The sequence below is a fragment of the Chrysochloris asiatica genome, unplaced genomic scaffold, assembly GCF_000296735.1.
Source record: "Chrysochloris asiatica unplaced genomic scaffold, ChrAsi1.0 scaffold00053, whole genome shotgun sequence".
NCBI lineage: Eukaryota > Metazoa > Chordata > Mammalia > Afrosoricida > Chrysochloridae > Chrysochloris > Chrysochloris asiatica.
Genome location: NW_006408571.1, coordinates 10,215,838 through 10,231,951, shown reverse-complemented (window position 1 = coordinate 10,231,951; position 16,114 = coordinate 10,215,838). Strand labels below are relative to the sequence as shown.

General features: G+C 39.5%; 1 protein-coding gene across 1 annotated transcript in view; it reads right to left on the bottom strand.

Moving 5' to 3' along the window:
• NFX1 (nuclear transcription factor, X-box binding 1) overlaps positions 1-16,114 on the bottom strand; it is a 77,854-nt gene that overhangs the window by 12,578 nt on the left and 49,162 nt on the right. Inside the window, exons 14-19 of the mRNA XM_006863032.1 lie at positions 11,985-12,104; positions 7,548-7,627; positions 4,680-4,910; positions 3,601-3,674; positions 1,744-1,845; positions 956-997 (exon numbers count right to left, since the gene is read on the bottom strand). Of these exons, the coding sequence (XP_006863094.1) occupies positions 956-997; positions 1,744-1,845; positions 3,601-3,674; positions 4,680-4,910; positions 7,548-7,627; positions 11,985-12,104 (649 nt within the window). The remainder of the gene's footprint in view (positions 1-955; positions 998-1,743; positions 1,846-3,600; positions 3,675-4,679; positions 4,911-7,547; positions 7,628-11,984; positions 12,105-16,114) is intronic.

Below are 16,114 nucleotides of genomic sequence, written 5' to 3'. Positions count from 1 at the left end.
TGTAAACTATCACATAATTCACAATAAACATTTATTAAAAAAATAAATAAATAAAATAAAGGTAGGAATGTTCTCAACTGCATTATTTGCAACAGCCCAATACTAATAACACATATGGAGTCCTGGTGTGGCACTGCAGGGTAAGCATTGGTAACCACAAGGTCGATGGCTGAAACCCATCAGCGGCTTATTGGAAACTCTATCCATGCATGTTGCTATGAGTAAGAATCAACTCAACAGCACTTAACAATAACAACAACAATAAACCAAATATCTATTAACGGTACAATGGATAAATTATGCTAGATTAATACAGTAAAATATGCAGCAATGAAAATGAATAAACTATGACAATTTGCCACAACAGGAATGAATGTCACAAATGTAGGAAGAGATACCAGTTACAAATATTACAAACTGTATGATTTTATCATTCATACAGAGCTCAAAAATAGGAAAAGGTAATCAAGTGTTAGAAGTAAAGATACAGGCTATATCTTGTGGAAGAGAGTATATGAGAGGGTCCCGGAGTAATGGTAACATTCTTGTTCTTGACCATAATGCTGGTCAAAAATCATCATTGTATCTTCTTTGCAATCATTCATTAATCTGTACATTTTCAGACCTTCTATATTTCAGTACAAAAGTTCATTAAAATACTATTTTAGATCTCTTATCGTTGTTGGAATCAGAAAGTGTGCCAGTCACTGAGTAAGTATGTTGTGGCAGATGATGTTGCCACCAAGTTCAGAAGTACATAAGCTCATGTCTCTGGAATATGCTGGAATCACTCAAGTAATTTATCCTTAGACACTTCTAGATGACTACATCTCTTGTACTCTCCAATAACAGAACATGCTGTTATTGGAGAGTGAATGCCTGCAGGGTTGCTTCCTTCCATTAATTTCATAGAGCTGAAGTTAAATGTTGTTAATAAGCCATTGAAAGTACTTACTTTTTCCTTTCCAAGGCAGAACACTCTTCATCACATTCCAGCCTTGAAAGCAAAAGGAAATAGATAAAGTCAGGGCACAGGCTTCCCAAGGTACATGCAGTAAAAAAAAGCCTTAGGGAGTTTACCAGGAAACACAGCCAATTATTGCCAAAAGCTTGCTCCTTAGGCCAAGTTTCCAAGATGTCTAGAAGTTCTTGGATGGTCTCAGAATGTTCCTGCCTGCTCAGCCCTCCGAATGCTCTCCAGGAGCCCCCCTCTGACAGCCCACCTGTCTAGATAGACCCAACACTCTGCTCTCTGTTCTCCTGAAGACTGGGCTGGGTATACCTATGCTTCCTCTGGCTACTGTCTGGAGTGAGGCTGCAAAAGTCCCCTTTGTTTTGTTTTTTTTTTAAAAAAGTGTGGTTAAGCATGTGTGTTTATAACAACAAAACATTTACAGTATCAATATTCTCCATGCGTACAGTTCAGGGACATGAACTGCATTCATCCTGTTGTGTAATCATTACCATGATCTGTTTCCAAATTGTTCCATCACCTTTAACTGAAGCTTAGTTGCCCCTAAATAGTGACACCCTCTTTCCCCCTCTCTCCTCTGGTCTGAGCTGTTGCGGTGTGGTACTTGTTGGAATTGGAGTGGGTGTGGCCTCGTAACATCAGGTGTATGTTGAACACTACTGTGTGTGCAAAGTTTGACTATGGGGGACTGAAGTAAATGAATGTTCCCTGTACTCCAGATAGTAAGTCTAACAAGAGAAAGAAGAGAGATATATACACTGAAAAACTACCTGGCTTGGTGAATTTCCTTCTTGGTGATTAACTTGCTGATTTCCACTGAATCTCCAAGCTGCATATCTGTTATTTTAGAAGCCATGGAAATGGCAGCTATTCTGAAATATAAAATTAAAGGGAGCTGGTGTGGAAAAAGTGGAGCTCTCACTCATTGCTAGACTGTAAAATAGTATAGTTCTTATCGAAAATAGTTTTGTGGCTCCTCAAAAACTAAAAATAGAATTACAATCCAGAAATTTCACTCTTAGGTCTATACCCCAAAGAACTGAAAGCAGGAGCATAAACAAATACTTGTACATTAATATTCATTGCAGCACTGTTCACAGTAGCCTAAGGATAGAATCAACCTAAATGTCCACAACAGATGGATGAATAGACAAAAAGTGGTACATACATACAATGGATTCATTTACTTGACCACAAAGAGAAATAAAGTCCTGATATATGCAACAACATAGATGAACCTTGAAAACATCATGCTGAGTGGAATAAGCCAGTTGCAAATGGACAGACCTTGTACGATTCCACTTATATGAACTATCTAGAGCAGGCAAATACATAGAGACAAATTTTATTAGTGGTTACCACGGGTGGAAGAGAGAGGCAAAGAGGGAGTCACTGCTTAGTGGGCACTGAGCTTCTGTCGAAGGTGAAGGAAAAATTTGGAAACATGCAGTGATAATGGTTATACAACAAAATGAATACAATACTATCAATGAATTATACATGTGAAAAATGTTGAAATGGTAAATGCTTTATTATATACAAAGGAATTTCAAAAGGTTATAAAAGAAAAAATGGAATGAAAAGAGAATGAAGTTTTCCAGGAACTTTCTAAAGCCCCCTCACATATATACTTGGTGGTGGTTATGTGCCATGGAGTCGGTTCCGACTCATAGCGAGCCTATACAGGGTTTGAGGCTGTAAATCTTTACGGGAGCAGAAAGCCTCATCTTTCTCCTGTGGAACAGCTGATAGTTTCGTACTACTGACCTTGTGGTTCACAGCCCGATTTGTAAACACTATGCTACCAGAGCTCCTTCGTATATATACTTACGACAATTAAAAAAAAAAAAGGGGGGTGGTGCGCATTGCAGTTTTACAAGAACCGCCCCATATAAGGGATACAGAAGACCTATTTCAAGCAAACCTACTGAACAGCAACTTCTGAAATCATGGAAGTCTGTCTATTATAGACTATACACATATTTATGTCACATCTCCTCAATTAGATTCTAAGCAGCTACACAGGCAGTGACTAGAAATCTACTGTTCAGTCTAGGTCAATGCCTGCATGTTCCCAGTCCCAGCCAATTGATGCTGGCATACTCCTATGGTGCATCTCCATATCTAACTGGAGATTCACACACTCATCCAACCACTACCACCCACCTGTATACTCAGATCTAAGTATGATCACACAGCTTCCAAGAATTTCAGGAGGCTGCAAAGTCACTGTACCTCACAGAACAGTGAGAATCTCCCCCATCAGGAGAGGAAGACAGGATTTAGACCAGGCTGTGCCTCTGAGGAGCTTTAGAGTGTTAAAGCAAATTCACTCAACTTCAGGACATGTTCCCTCCTATCTCATGGAAGAGTGAGAACAAAAGTGGGGGGAGAAGGAAAATAGGAAGAAAATGGGGAGGAAGGAGAAAAGAGGGAAGAGAAAGAAATTAAAGCTATTTTACAAATGAAAGTTAGGAAAGAAAAGGATCGTGAAGCAGTACTTTTTCTTTCAACTGGAAAAAATAATTTTTAAAAAGTTTATTTAAAAAATTTCCAAGCTTTAGAAAAGGCACAGGATCTTAAACTGTATATTCATTATCTGGGATCCCCCAATTGCTAATACTAACCTTTGATAAGTATTGGATGCTTCGGAGCAAACCACTATCTCTTTTCTTCGCCCACATTCACACTGCAGCTCTATCTGAAATAGTAATATAGAGACTTGGAGCACAAGGAAAACAAATGCCCAAGGCAGAAAACAAAGAAACAGTGAGTGCTCACCCTCCTGGGCGGGCTGGAGCAGCTACACACACACCACACACACACACACACACACACACACTGACAAACGAGGGAGTTGACATGTCAGAGGGAAGTCTCATTCCACAGTGCCCCTGACTGGGCACTATCTTGATGCTTAATCCCTGTTGAAGAGGAAGGTCTAAAAGGGAGCTTTTACTATATGACTGTGTGGGATCAACGCCCCTCACATCCAGCCCTCATCTGAAGATGCTTAAAAGAGAGAATGGCACAGTGGCAACAGCAGTGGGTTCAAGCGTAACAACAACTGTGAAGATGGTGGAGGACCAGCTAGTATTCCGCTGTTGTGCACAGGGTTGCTATGAGTTGGAACCAACAACAAAACTAAGAGGGATACTTGACCCAGGGCTAGCCAAGGCCTGGTCATCTGCTTTCATGTCCTCCTCTTTCACATCCTCAGTGAGGCCTTGTTTGATCCCTCAGACCAGGTTAAACCCCATTTACATGCTCTTTTCTCATCTCCTACTCCTCCTCTATGATTCTTACACAGGCATAATTACCTAATAATGACTTGGTGAGCATCTGTTCTATGAGATTTTCCTTGGCTCTGCTTTACTGGTATAATCCCAACACCTAGTACGATGTCTCTCAAAAGATAGTAGCAGATATGAAGCGAGCAATCACAGTCTCTCTTGAGAATTTGATTCACGGCAGACAGAGACTGTGGTTAGCTGGCAGTAGGTTCTTACTGAACTAAAAGGCCAGGGCCACACCAAGCAGATAGAAAGTTGTGGAATTTACACCACCATTTGGTAGCTTAATTCGAAGTTCCTTGTAACCCATGATCCCTGAGTGAGACACATGCCCAAGACTCTGCAGGCAATCCTGGACTCACTGGTAGTCACAGACCACAGTCAGTGACCCGTCCAGTGCCAGGAATACTCACTTTGGCTTTACAAGCAGTGACGGGGCAGGAAGAGCTGGGGTGGCAGGGTGCCATACATGGGTGGCCACAGTCAGCTCGGGGGGTGGTGCAGGGCTGCTTGCAGGCCTCGTCCACAACGCATCCTCCTTTGTGACAGAGTCTTTGACACTTGTGCATCCCACACGGCAGCATCACATTGCAGGGCAGTCCACAGGAGATATCAGCCAGGTGACAGGGGATGTTGCTCCGTAACTAGGGAAGATAGAAGTAGCCAGATTCTCATTTCTGTGGGATTTAGGGTGAAGTTTACCTTCCTTTTTAATTATTTCTGATCAATAGACAGATTAGACAGATAAATAAATAAATGACAACAACTGTATATTTTGCTATAATTGAGTTAATTTTATCTGGAAAAAAAATTAACATTTCCAAGTTAAGAATGTTACCTTGAAAAAACAAACCCCCCACACCTGCCTTTGATTAATACAGCTTGTTATGATCCAAAAAGGATTTGTAATAGCAACCAAGTGTGCTGTGGGGCATAAATTTTCTGATGTGGGCAACATACACAGGAAGCCCGAGAACTAGAGCATGCTTAAAAATGCTATGACTAACTGGGCGGACCTGACAATGTTCCAGACTACTGAGGCATTGAGTTCACAGAGAAACCATTCAAACAAAGAGGGGGAACTCTGAGCCCAGGGTTCTGGGACTGCTGACAAGGCTGTTTTATGTAATGAAATACTCAACTCTCCTAAGTCTCATCTCCTAACTCATAACCTACACAGATTGTTGTTCAAGCAGCCGGCCATCTACCCAAATGATTAAAAAAATAAAAGCTAACAAGTCATGGACACCTCCCCCCACACTGAGACCTCTTTTTCTTTCTCTTTGAGAAATCACCTCTAATTCCAGGGACTCCCTTTGCAGATGTCCTCAGGGAAAAGATGCCTGGATTTTAGTCTTGTGAAATCAAAGGTAACTTTCATTTTCACTCAAATTATTTCATGAACCCTCAACATGAGGGAGAAACCTGTTCCAGTGGCTCAGCTTCTACCCTTGATGAGGCTTCCAAAGCCTAGGGTGTGCTTCTAATCACCTCAGAATCAGAAATGTCGTAAAACAAACCAATCAATCATGAAATATGTACCAACTCAGTTACCAGGGTGGTGAGGATAGTTTCTGCGTATATGTGCCTTCTGTCATCCACTTTGTACATTATCTTCTCATTATCCTTTATGATGTGACTTCCTTCAGGACACCTGCCCTGGTTAAGGGCCCTTCCCTCTCCCTCACAGCACTCTGTACTTCCCATACTACTGGACTGCTAACTGCCGATTTACATTCTGCCTCCTGTCCTAGAGTATAAGATCCATGAGGGCAGGAACCATGTTGGCCTTGCTCATTAGGACTACCTAGCCTTTGGTCTGGTACCTAGCAAATAGGAGGTACTCAACACATATATATGGAGTGAAGACTAAATAAACCCTCAACACCAAGATGATACACAGATGTCTTAGAATAAGTAAACTCTTGGGAAGTTCATAAAGGATGAACAAATATCAATGAGTATGACTTAAGAACAACCCACAGGAAACAAGTGGAGAAAAATATGTTTATCAAGATAACAAAACAATAATAAACCATGCTGTCAAGAGTTTTGAAAAATGTTGGTCAATATGTTATGAAGTGCAAAGAACAGGTTATACAACAATCTAATTAGAATGAGGGAAAGTGTGTGTATGTAACACATCTAGCCGTCTATACATGTGACACTGTGGGTTAACGCGCTGGACTGCAGTCAGTTTGATCCACAAGGCTGGCGGTTCAAGCTCACCAGCTACTCCTCAGAAACCCTATACAGGATTGCTATTGGTCAGAACCGACTAGATGACATTTACAACAACAAGAGTAGTCTATGTAAGGAGCTCTGATAGCATGGTGGTTATGAGTCAGACTGCTCATCTCAAGGTCAGCAGTTCCACTGGAGGATGATGAGGCTTTCTGCTCCAGTCAAGATTTCCAGCCTCAGACACCCTATACAGGGTCACTATGAGTTGGAACCGTCTCCACGGCACAGAACCACCATCACTACCGTAGTCTACATATCAGAATGTTAAGGGTAATTTTTTATGGCTAGCAGAACTATTTCTCAATTGTCTACAATGAATATACATTTAAAAAAGTATTTCAGTGTTTTAGAGTGTCTGTCAGAGACAGGGCCATATATAACTCCAAGGTGAAACATGAGGGCAAAGTCCTTAGAGTACTGGCAAAGCAGAGGTGTGGGTGAACCCAGAAAGGGAAGCAGCTGAGAGTGTACCAAACAGTGGCAGCTAGTGGAGAGCCCACCTTTACCCTTGGGATGCTCTTTTCTGTCCCCAAGCTGGTTAACCTAGTAGTTGTCTCTGAACATAGTCATTCTCATGGCCCATGGCTGAACTGGTTACAACCAGATTAAATATGATGGCAGAACAGACTCAAATGCTACCTACTGTAAGATTTATTTATGACATTCTGGGGAAAAGAGAAGCTTTAGGGGCAGACAACACATCAGTGGTTATCAGAAGGTGGAGGAGAGAATGATTTAAAGGGACCCAAAGGAATATCTGGGGTCACTGGAGGACCATTCTACATCTTGATAATGGTGATGGTTACGTGACTGTATGCATGTCTTTGTCAAAACTCCCATTTCTGTATATTAGAAAAGGTAAATTTTATTGTATGTCATGTGTAACTTAATTTTTTTTAAATGGGAAAAGATTGACAGTAATAAGACTCTTTCTTTTTGGAATAAATTTTCTTTGAAAAATAATGGCACTAACAACTCAGAATATAATTCAATCTTAAATTTACAGTTACAGTGAATGCAAGAGAGAGAAACCTTACCTCATGTTTGCCCATGCACCATTTCTGAGTTAGGAAAGTGCAAGGGGGGCACTTCTCCTCACTATGACAAGAATGATAAACTGCAGAAACAGAGAGATAAACTTAGGAAGACTTGCTACATAAAGCCACATCGCTTTTCATACATGTTATGACACAGGCACAGAGCTTTTCAATACAGGAGAGCTGGGAACACTTTTGAAAAATGATTATAGACAAGTAAAAGTAGCTGGCTTTATACCAAAAATACAATATTAGCAAGAAAAAAAGCTGGTTAAAATCATTAAGTTCAATAGGATACCACTTTTATCTTCTGAATAAAGTTCATTAGGATACCACTTTTATCTTCTGGAAAAAAAAAAAAAAAAGCACACTTATTACTAAAAACCATAAGGAACCAACCATCTCTCCCACAGCCCTCTATTCAGCTAGGTTCGATAATTCGTTGCAATGTTCACACAGGATTCAAATACCAGACTAACAGTTAGGAGTTTATTATGGAAGTTAACAGGTCACAAGACAGGATCAGAAAATGCTCAGGGCACAGTTCTTTTAATCAGGACAGCTTCTCTTCAGCTGGGCCCATAGGCAAGCCTCTGTCTGCCTGAGCAACATTACAAAACTCTTTTAAGGCTGCTTATAAATGTCCTATGCTTATAAAGGACTGAGCAGTGTTTTGTTCTGTTGTGCATCGGGTTGTTATGGGTCAGTATTGACTTGATGGCACCCGATAACAATAACAATTAATGCCCACCAGATACACCACCACTCCACCATAAACCTTAGTCTGAAGGTACATGGCTCTAGTTTCATGGGTCAGTAAACCTAGCCCCCTGCTATAATGCCTGGAGGCATCCCATGCTACAATCAAGCGTCCCACCCAAAGTCACTCAAGCTTTACTTGCTCCATGAGTTGGGAAGCCCAGTACTGTGTCTCGTGCTCTGGTTCTTGGTTCTGCTGCTTCTACTCCTCTGGTTTTACAGCTTTCTGCTCCGGGGTTGAGGAGGTTCAATGCACAGAGATCTCGGGGTCCAAAGGACATGCTCCACTCCTGACTCCTCTTTGATGGAAGTGAGATTCCCCCCTCCCCACCAACCTGCTTCTGAGATGGCCCATTTTAAATCCACATTAAAGTTCCAAGTTTTCACAATGACAATTTTAACTGTTAACATCCACAGCTGAATCAAGTCATCCTGTCAGTAATTTCTCCCAACTTTTCGTGCTCATCAGAAAGAGAATTGTTTGGTGGGAGTTACAAAGACTAACCCTAGAAGACACGTATTAAACAATTCATTATATCACAATCACAGAGACGCACACATATGAGGGAGCTTCAAAATGTTTGTGGAAATTCTATTACCTTTTCATTCCATTTTTCCATAAACTTTTGGAAACTACCTCATATATATTTGTACATGGAAAAAGGTCCTGAAAAGTATATGCTGCCATGCAAACACTGGTAATACCTGAAATGAGGGAAAATTGATGACTCAATTTAAACCTTTCTTTTTTGATAACATACAGACTGCCTTTTTTTTTTTTTCACTTGCAGGTGGTAGAAGTTGGGGTTAAGACTGGCACTGTAGGAGAAGCACTGGACTGCAAGGTTAGTTTAAACCACAAAGTTAGTGGTTCAAACCCACCAGAGGCTACCTGGAAACCCTATACAGGGTTGCTATGAGTCAGAAACAACTCAAAGGCACTTAACAACAAGGTTACTATTAGTTAGGGGTAGGGTTGGGCTAGGATTAAGAGAAAGGCTTGGTCTAATATTTGGGTTATAATTTTTTTTTTCTTCTTAAATCTATATTTGGAAGTTCTGCAATTACATTATTCCCTTTTTACTTTATGGTCTTTTTGTTGTTGTTATAAACTAGTATTTCTGGTTCCCTAATTTCAGTAGTGTATGTTTGTTTTACTTTGAGTATTTCTTTAGCTGGGTTAAGTTCTGGGTGATGTTGTCATGCATGCTAATCTCAGGTTGTCTGCTGTTGTTGGTTCTCTGTCCAAAGAACTTTGAATATTTTTTGTAAGTTGATCTGGTTTTTATAAATTCTTTTAATTTCTGCTTATTTGGAATTATCCAGTTTTGCTGTCATATTTGACACACAATTTTGCTGGGCATATGATTCTTGGTTGTATATTTTTTTCTTTAAGAATTTTATATAGTCATCTCCTTGTCTTGCCTGCATGGTTTCTGCAGAGAAATCAGAGCTCAGTCTTTTTTTTTTTTTGGCATTAACAAACAGAAATTTATTTTATTTTCTAGGGATAAATTTTTCTGTATTGCTGTGTAAACTGTGAAGTTAATAAAATTTTAAAGGTTTTCAATTTCTGTTCCTAGATTTCAGTGTCATAAAGCAATATACATTCTCCTATATTTATTTATATATATATGTAAAACAATCGAGTGTCAAAACTTAGATTTTTGTCATGTATGAACATTCTAAAGTTAATACTATTTTTGTTGTGTCACTGTTTTCTTAAAATTTTTATTATGAACTGAGTGATGGTTTATAAACCAGATCATCAACTTTATATTCAACAAATCATATACCGTTTCATCTCAATGATTACAATCACCTCCCATGTAACAATAGTTCTCCGGCTTCCTCCCTGTGGTTCCTATTTCCACTCCACCCACCTTCCCATCTCTTCTCAATTTTGTCCTCAGGGAAATGTGGCCCTTTTGCTTTTGAATGATTGACCATTCCATGGTGAGCATACTATGAGTGTTGTTGTCTCCCCCCTATAAACCTATCTACTGCTTGGCTGAAAACTGGGCTGAGGGTGAGTTCCTTTCTAGACCTGAAGGGTGGTCAAGGGCCATAGTCTCAGGTTCCTCATCTCTTTCTGCCTAGTAAACAAGTGTTTTTGTTTGTTTTTTAATGAAATAATTTTGAATTTTGTTCTACTTTTTCTCCTACTGTATCTGGGATACTTTCAGAGCAGTTAGTAGTGGTAGCCGGGCACTGTCTAGTTCTTCTGGTCTCAGAGTTGTGGGACTGGTGTTCTTATGTCCCATTAGCCCATTGGACTAATTGATTCCAAGCCTCCTCAGTTCTTACCACTCACAATGCCTCTCACGAGCTTTTAAGATCCCAGATACTACTCACCAAAGTAGGATGTAAAACACTGTCTTTGTGAACTATGTTAAACCAATTGACCATGGTGTTCCCTGACACTATGGGCCTGAGCCCCTACGCCCAGCAACTCATTGCTTTAAGATGTTTGATAATACCTAGGACGTTTTGCCTGCTGTATGCTCCACCACATTCAGAGCTTAGTCTTAATTAGTTCTCCTTTGTAGGTAACTTAGTTTTTCCCGAGCTGCATTCAGGATTCTTTCATTATCTTTAGTTTTAAAAAGTCTGATTATAGTATGTCTTGATTTTCTTGTTGTCTATCCTTTTTGAAGTTCGTTCTATGTTGTTGTTGTCATTTTTTGGTCTCTTCCAGTTCTGGAATTTCAATCACACATAAGTTATTCCTCATTAGTGTACCACATAAATCTTAGTCTTTCTTTGGATTTTTATATTCTCTTTTCCTGATTGTTCCTCTAGCTGATGAATATTGAGATATTTGTCTTCAAGCTCAGTAATTCGGGCTTCCATTGATTCAATTCTACTTCTTTGCTTTTAGTATTCATCTTCTGACTTTCTAACTGCTGTTTTTACATGGTTTCCAATTTTTCATTTATTTTATCAGTTTGTTCTTACAGTGTTTTTTGAAGTGTTTTGTGTGTTCTACTTGCTTTCCTAGATCTTTTCTTCAATCTGTTATAGGTATCTTAATTTCACTCTTTTAAATTCCTTATTCAGTAGTTCTTATACCATTTCAGGTAGTACAAGCAGCAAGAACTGGAACTGGTCATGCTCTTGGCTACCAGGAGGGCATAGAACAAGGGAGAACCTCACCACCTTTGCTGCCAACTTCCAGTCACACAGGCCACTGTATCAAGAGCTGCTCTCAAATAGCTCAAGATGGACATGCCACTCCATACCAACTGACAGCCACCTGTTTTTCTTTTTTCTCACTGCTCCTGTTCATCTTCCTCTTTCAGTCAGCACTCAGTCTACCTCTCTGTTCTACCCTCTGAAGCTCAGGGTTCCAGGATCACCATCTGTATCTGTTTCTCTTGGTCTCCCATGCCTTTGTTGCAAGGGGTTTGTTCAGTGTGTCTGCATAATTCACCATTTTGCTCTGGAAGTCCACATAGATTGCTTTTGTAACAAAATAAGCAAGTTACTTGTTAGGGCATCTTTTAACCTTTTGGGTTTGTTAGAGACCCAGAGTGTGAAGCAATGAAAGGCAGCCCAAACATGGGAAGCAGGGGTGGCCCCGCCCCAGCAGCATGATCTGAGAGCCTCGAACAGTCTTGCTTTGCACCACACCCTCAGGGACAGTGCAGGGGGTGGGGGCAAGGAGATGGCACTCACCTGGATGATCACAGTCGTGGATTCTGGCACAGGTTTGGGTACACTCGGGGGGCCTAGTACCGCAGGGGACTGGAGGGTAGATCACAGATGAGCCACAGTGGCAGGTTAATTCATCAAAGCCTGGTGAAGTGGCAGGTGGAACAAAATATGAGTGTGGGATGTGCGGGCATAGATTTAGATTTTTATATTTATGTAAGTACACATATACATATGTTATTGCTTATATTTCTAGAGAAGAATTTTTTGTGGAACTACTTTTTAAAAAAGATTTTTATTACATTTGAGGTGGTGACAAAGGAGTAACAGATATGAACTGAAACATTTTTACTTGAAACAACAAACTCTAGGTCCATAAGTAATCCAACACATTTTTACTTGTATTTATAAACAAACCTATAGACCATCTCAGTTTGAGGGAACAAGGAGACGGCCACTAAAACCATAGCTCTTCTTAAACCCTCTTATAGGCATAAACAACATCTATAATGTCAAATATGAATCTGAAACGAAGTACAGAGCTACGTAATCTGAGTTCATCAAAAGCTGCTCACAAGTCCTATCAATACAGGGCTTATATGAGACAACGCTAACAAGCAACCACTTTATCAACAGCTCTCCAAATCTTTAGACCACAAGCCATGGTTCCCAACTTCCATAATCCTTCTACCCTCTACTCTTCTCTAGCTACAGTAGTCTCCAGCAAACTCCTTAGAAGCTATACAATTCTGGGGAAAGATTCCTGCACACATGGTCAGGAGACTTAGGCTTCTAAGCCTGGGCCCAGTATTCTGCTTTACAACTCTGGGCAGATAATTTAATCTCTTAGAACCGTCTTTCTTTCTGTCAAATGAGGATATCAAACTTTGACAACGGGCCTGTTGTGAGGAGGCGTCAATAACAGATGTGAAAGAACTAGGTAAAGGGTAAGGGGCTATGTGGGAAGTTGTTACTATGGATTTACTGACTCAACTCCTTTCTGAAATGAAGTAGGTCTAGCATTCTAAAGATTAGCTATTTTGGGAAACCCTGATGTAGGCCAAACTTTAATGCAGCGACTCAAAATGTACTCTGTTGATTCTTTGGAGGATCTTCTCAGGGAGTTCACAAGGTCAAAATTATTTCCAGAGTTCCATAAAGTTAAGATGCTTTTAAATTACTTTCATAATATTACTAAGATGCAATTTGCCTTTTTCATTATGTTGACATTTACACTGATAGTGCAAAAGCAATGGTTGGTAAAGTTGTTGGGGCCTTAAACAAATCAAGGCAGTAACACCCAACTACTCTCACTGTATTGTTTGCCACTGTGTACTTGTAGTAAATAAAATATGCCAGTTTTACTTTAATAAGTCCTTGAGGATGCAGAAAAAAAGATCTTTGAGCACATGACTTTTAGTATTTGGTGGGGCAAGATAGGAAAAACACATAAATCCCTTTTGCTGCACACTCAAATATTCTGGTTGTTTCAAAGAAAGAACTGCGTTTGTGTGAGCACATGAGCTATGAGCTAAATTAAGTTTTTTCCCCACAAAACATCAAATTTATTTGAAAGGATGACTGACAGCCAGCCTACGGTTATTGAGACTTGATACTTGGCAATCATTTTCTCAAAAATTAACAAAGTGAGACTGTCACTGCTAGGAACTTGACTCAGTAGCCAATGACAAAATTCAAGCTTTCATCTGAAGGCAGAATTCTGGAAAATTTTTATCTACCATTATGCACTTGATAATTTCACAACACTTATAAGACTTTTCAGTTGGGGCTAGTGGTTACACTAATGGATGAGTTTTTTAATCGAAAGAATTTTTCCATGAACTTTTTGAAGCCTTCCTTCTCATAGGAGACATGTCAACACTGGAAAGAGCTACATAACCCAAACAATGATTTTCCACATGACCAGGGCATGATGCCATAAAAGCCATGGTACAAGATCCATTTCAAGTAGACAAAAACATCAATACATTTATATAACAGAGAAAAATAGAACACTCAACTTCTTTCTTATATAAAGTTGAGTTTTGGAGTCATGTTGAAGAATATCCACAATAGTTTGAAAAGGTTTTGATATACTCCTTCCTTTTTCAACTATTTGTGTGAGATGGGATTTTTTTTTTTCAGATACCAAATATATCACAACAGACTGAAAGCAGAAGTAGGTTTGAGAATCCAGCTGTCTTCTAGTAAATCAAACATCTCATATTTTTTTGTTTAATTTGGAAAGCATAGTTACTTTTCAAAAATGTTATTTATGTTCACATATAGTAAGCATAACATTATTTTTAAAACAGTACTTTTAAATTTGTCTATTTTCGTTTCTAATATGATAAATATAAAAAGATTATGACGCACTTACAAAGAGTTCCCTAACTCACCCTGGTGAGCTAATTTCCAGCCAAGCAGTAAACGGGTAAATAGGGGAACAACACTAGTAAGGTCCACCTACTATGGAATGGTCAATCATTCAAGATCAAAAGAGGACAAAGTTAAGAGGGGTTGGGAAGGAGGGTTAAGTGGAAATAAGAACCAAAGGGAGGAAGTGGGATAACTGTGTTACATGGAGAGGATTGCAACCATTGAGATGAAACAAAGTGTATGATTTGTTGAATGTCAAACTGATGATCTCTAAACATGCACTCAAGTCACAGTAAAAAGTTAAAACAAAAAAAGAGTTCTCTTGAGTCTCAGTAATTTTCCAGAATTTAAATGAGTCAGAAGACCAAAAAGTTTGCTGCTTTCATGGAGGCAAACAGAGAAAGAAGATCATTGAGGGCAATACCAGGGTCAGTAATATCCAAGAGGCAAATAACAGGAAAGGATGATCTCAAACAAGATTATTTACATTTACACTTCATACGTTCAGGAACAATACAGCACTAGGTTATTAATTTTTTACCTGAAATTCTGAAGTTTAGGTTGGTAATGAATGGAGCCCTGGTGGCGCAATAGTTAAGTGGTTGGCTGCTAAACAAAAGACTAGTGGTTCAAACCCACCAGTGGCTCTGTAGGCTCTGGTGATCTGTTTCCTTAAAGACTGCTGTTACAGCACGTGCTATTGAGTCTGTTCCAACTCATAGTATAACCTTCTTTGTAATAGCACGAAACACTGCCCCGTCCAGCACCATCCTCACACTTATGTTTGAGCCCAGTGTTGCAGCCACTGCGTCAATCCATCGCCTTGGGGGTCTTCCTTTTTTACTGACCCTCTACTTTTTTTTCCAAGCATGATGTCCTTTTCCAGGAAATGGTCCCTTCCATTAACATGTCCAAAGAACGAGAGCAGAGTCTCACTATCCTTACTTCTAAGGAGCATTCTGGCTGTACCTCTCCTAAGACAGATCTGTTGTTCTTTTGACTGTCCATGGTATTTTCAGTATTTATTGCCAACACCATAATTCAAACATATCAGTCCTTTCTCCAGTGTTCCTTATTCATTTTCCAGCTTTCACATGCATATATGATTGAAAATATGGCTTAGGTCAGGCACACCTTACTCCTCAAAGTGACATCTTTACTCTTTAACACTTTATAGAGGTCTTTTGCAGCAGATTTGTCCAGTGCAATACAGTGTTTTGATTTTTTGACTGTGGCTTCCAGGAGCAATGATTATGGATATAAGTAATTTGAAATCCTTCGATCTTTTCTCCATTTATCATGATCTTTTTTATTGGTCTAGTTGTGAGGATTTTTGTTTTCTTTATATTGGCTTGTAATCAATACAATGTATTCTTTGATTTTCCTCAGTAAGTGCTTTAAGTCCTCTTCACTTTCAACAAGCAAGGTTATGTCATCTACATATCATAGGTTGTTAATCAGTCTTAATCCAATCCTGATGCTATATACAATCCAGCTTCTTGGATTATTTAACATACAGATTGAATAAGAATGGTCAAAGGATACAACCCTGAGACACACTTTTCTTGATTTTAAGCCATTCAGTATCCCCTTGCTCTGTTCAAACGACTACCTCTTAGTCTATGGATAACTTTTGTATGAGCACAATTATTCTTTGTTCTTAGTGTGTCTTAGTTTGAAAGTTCCATTGACACCTGTCTACTCTAGGTGACCCTGGGGGTATTTGAAATACTGGTGGCATATCTTCCAACATCACAGCAATATGCCTAGCCACC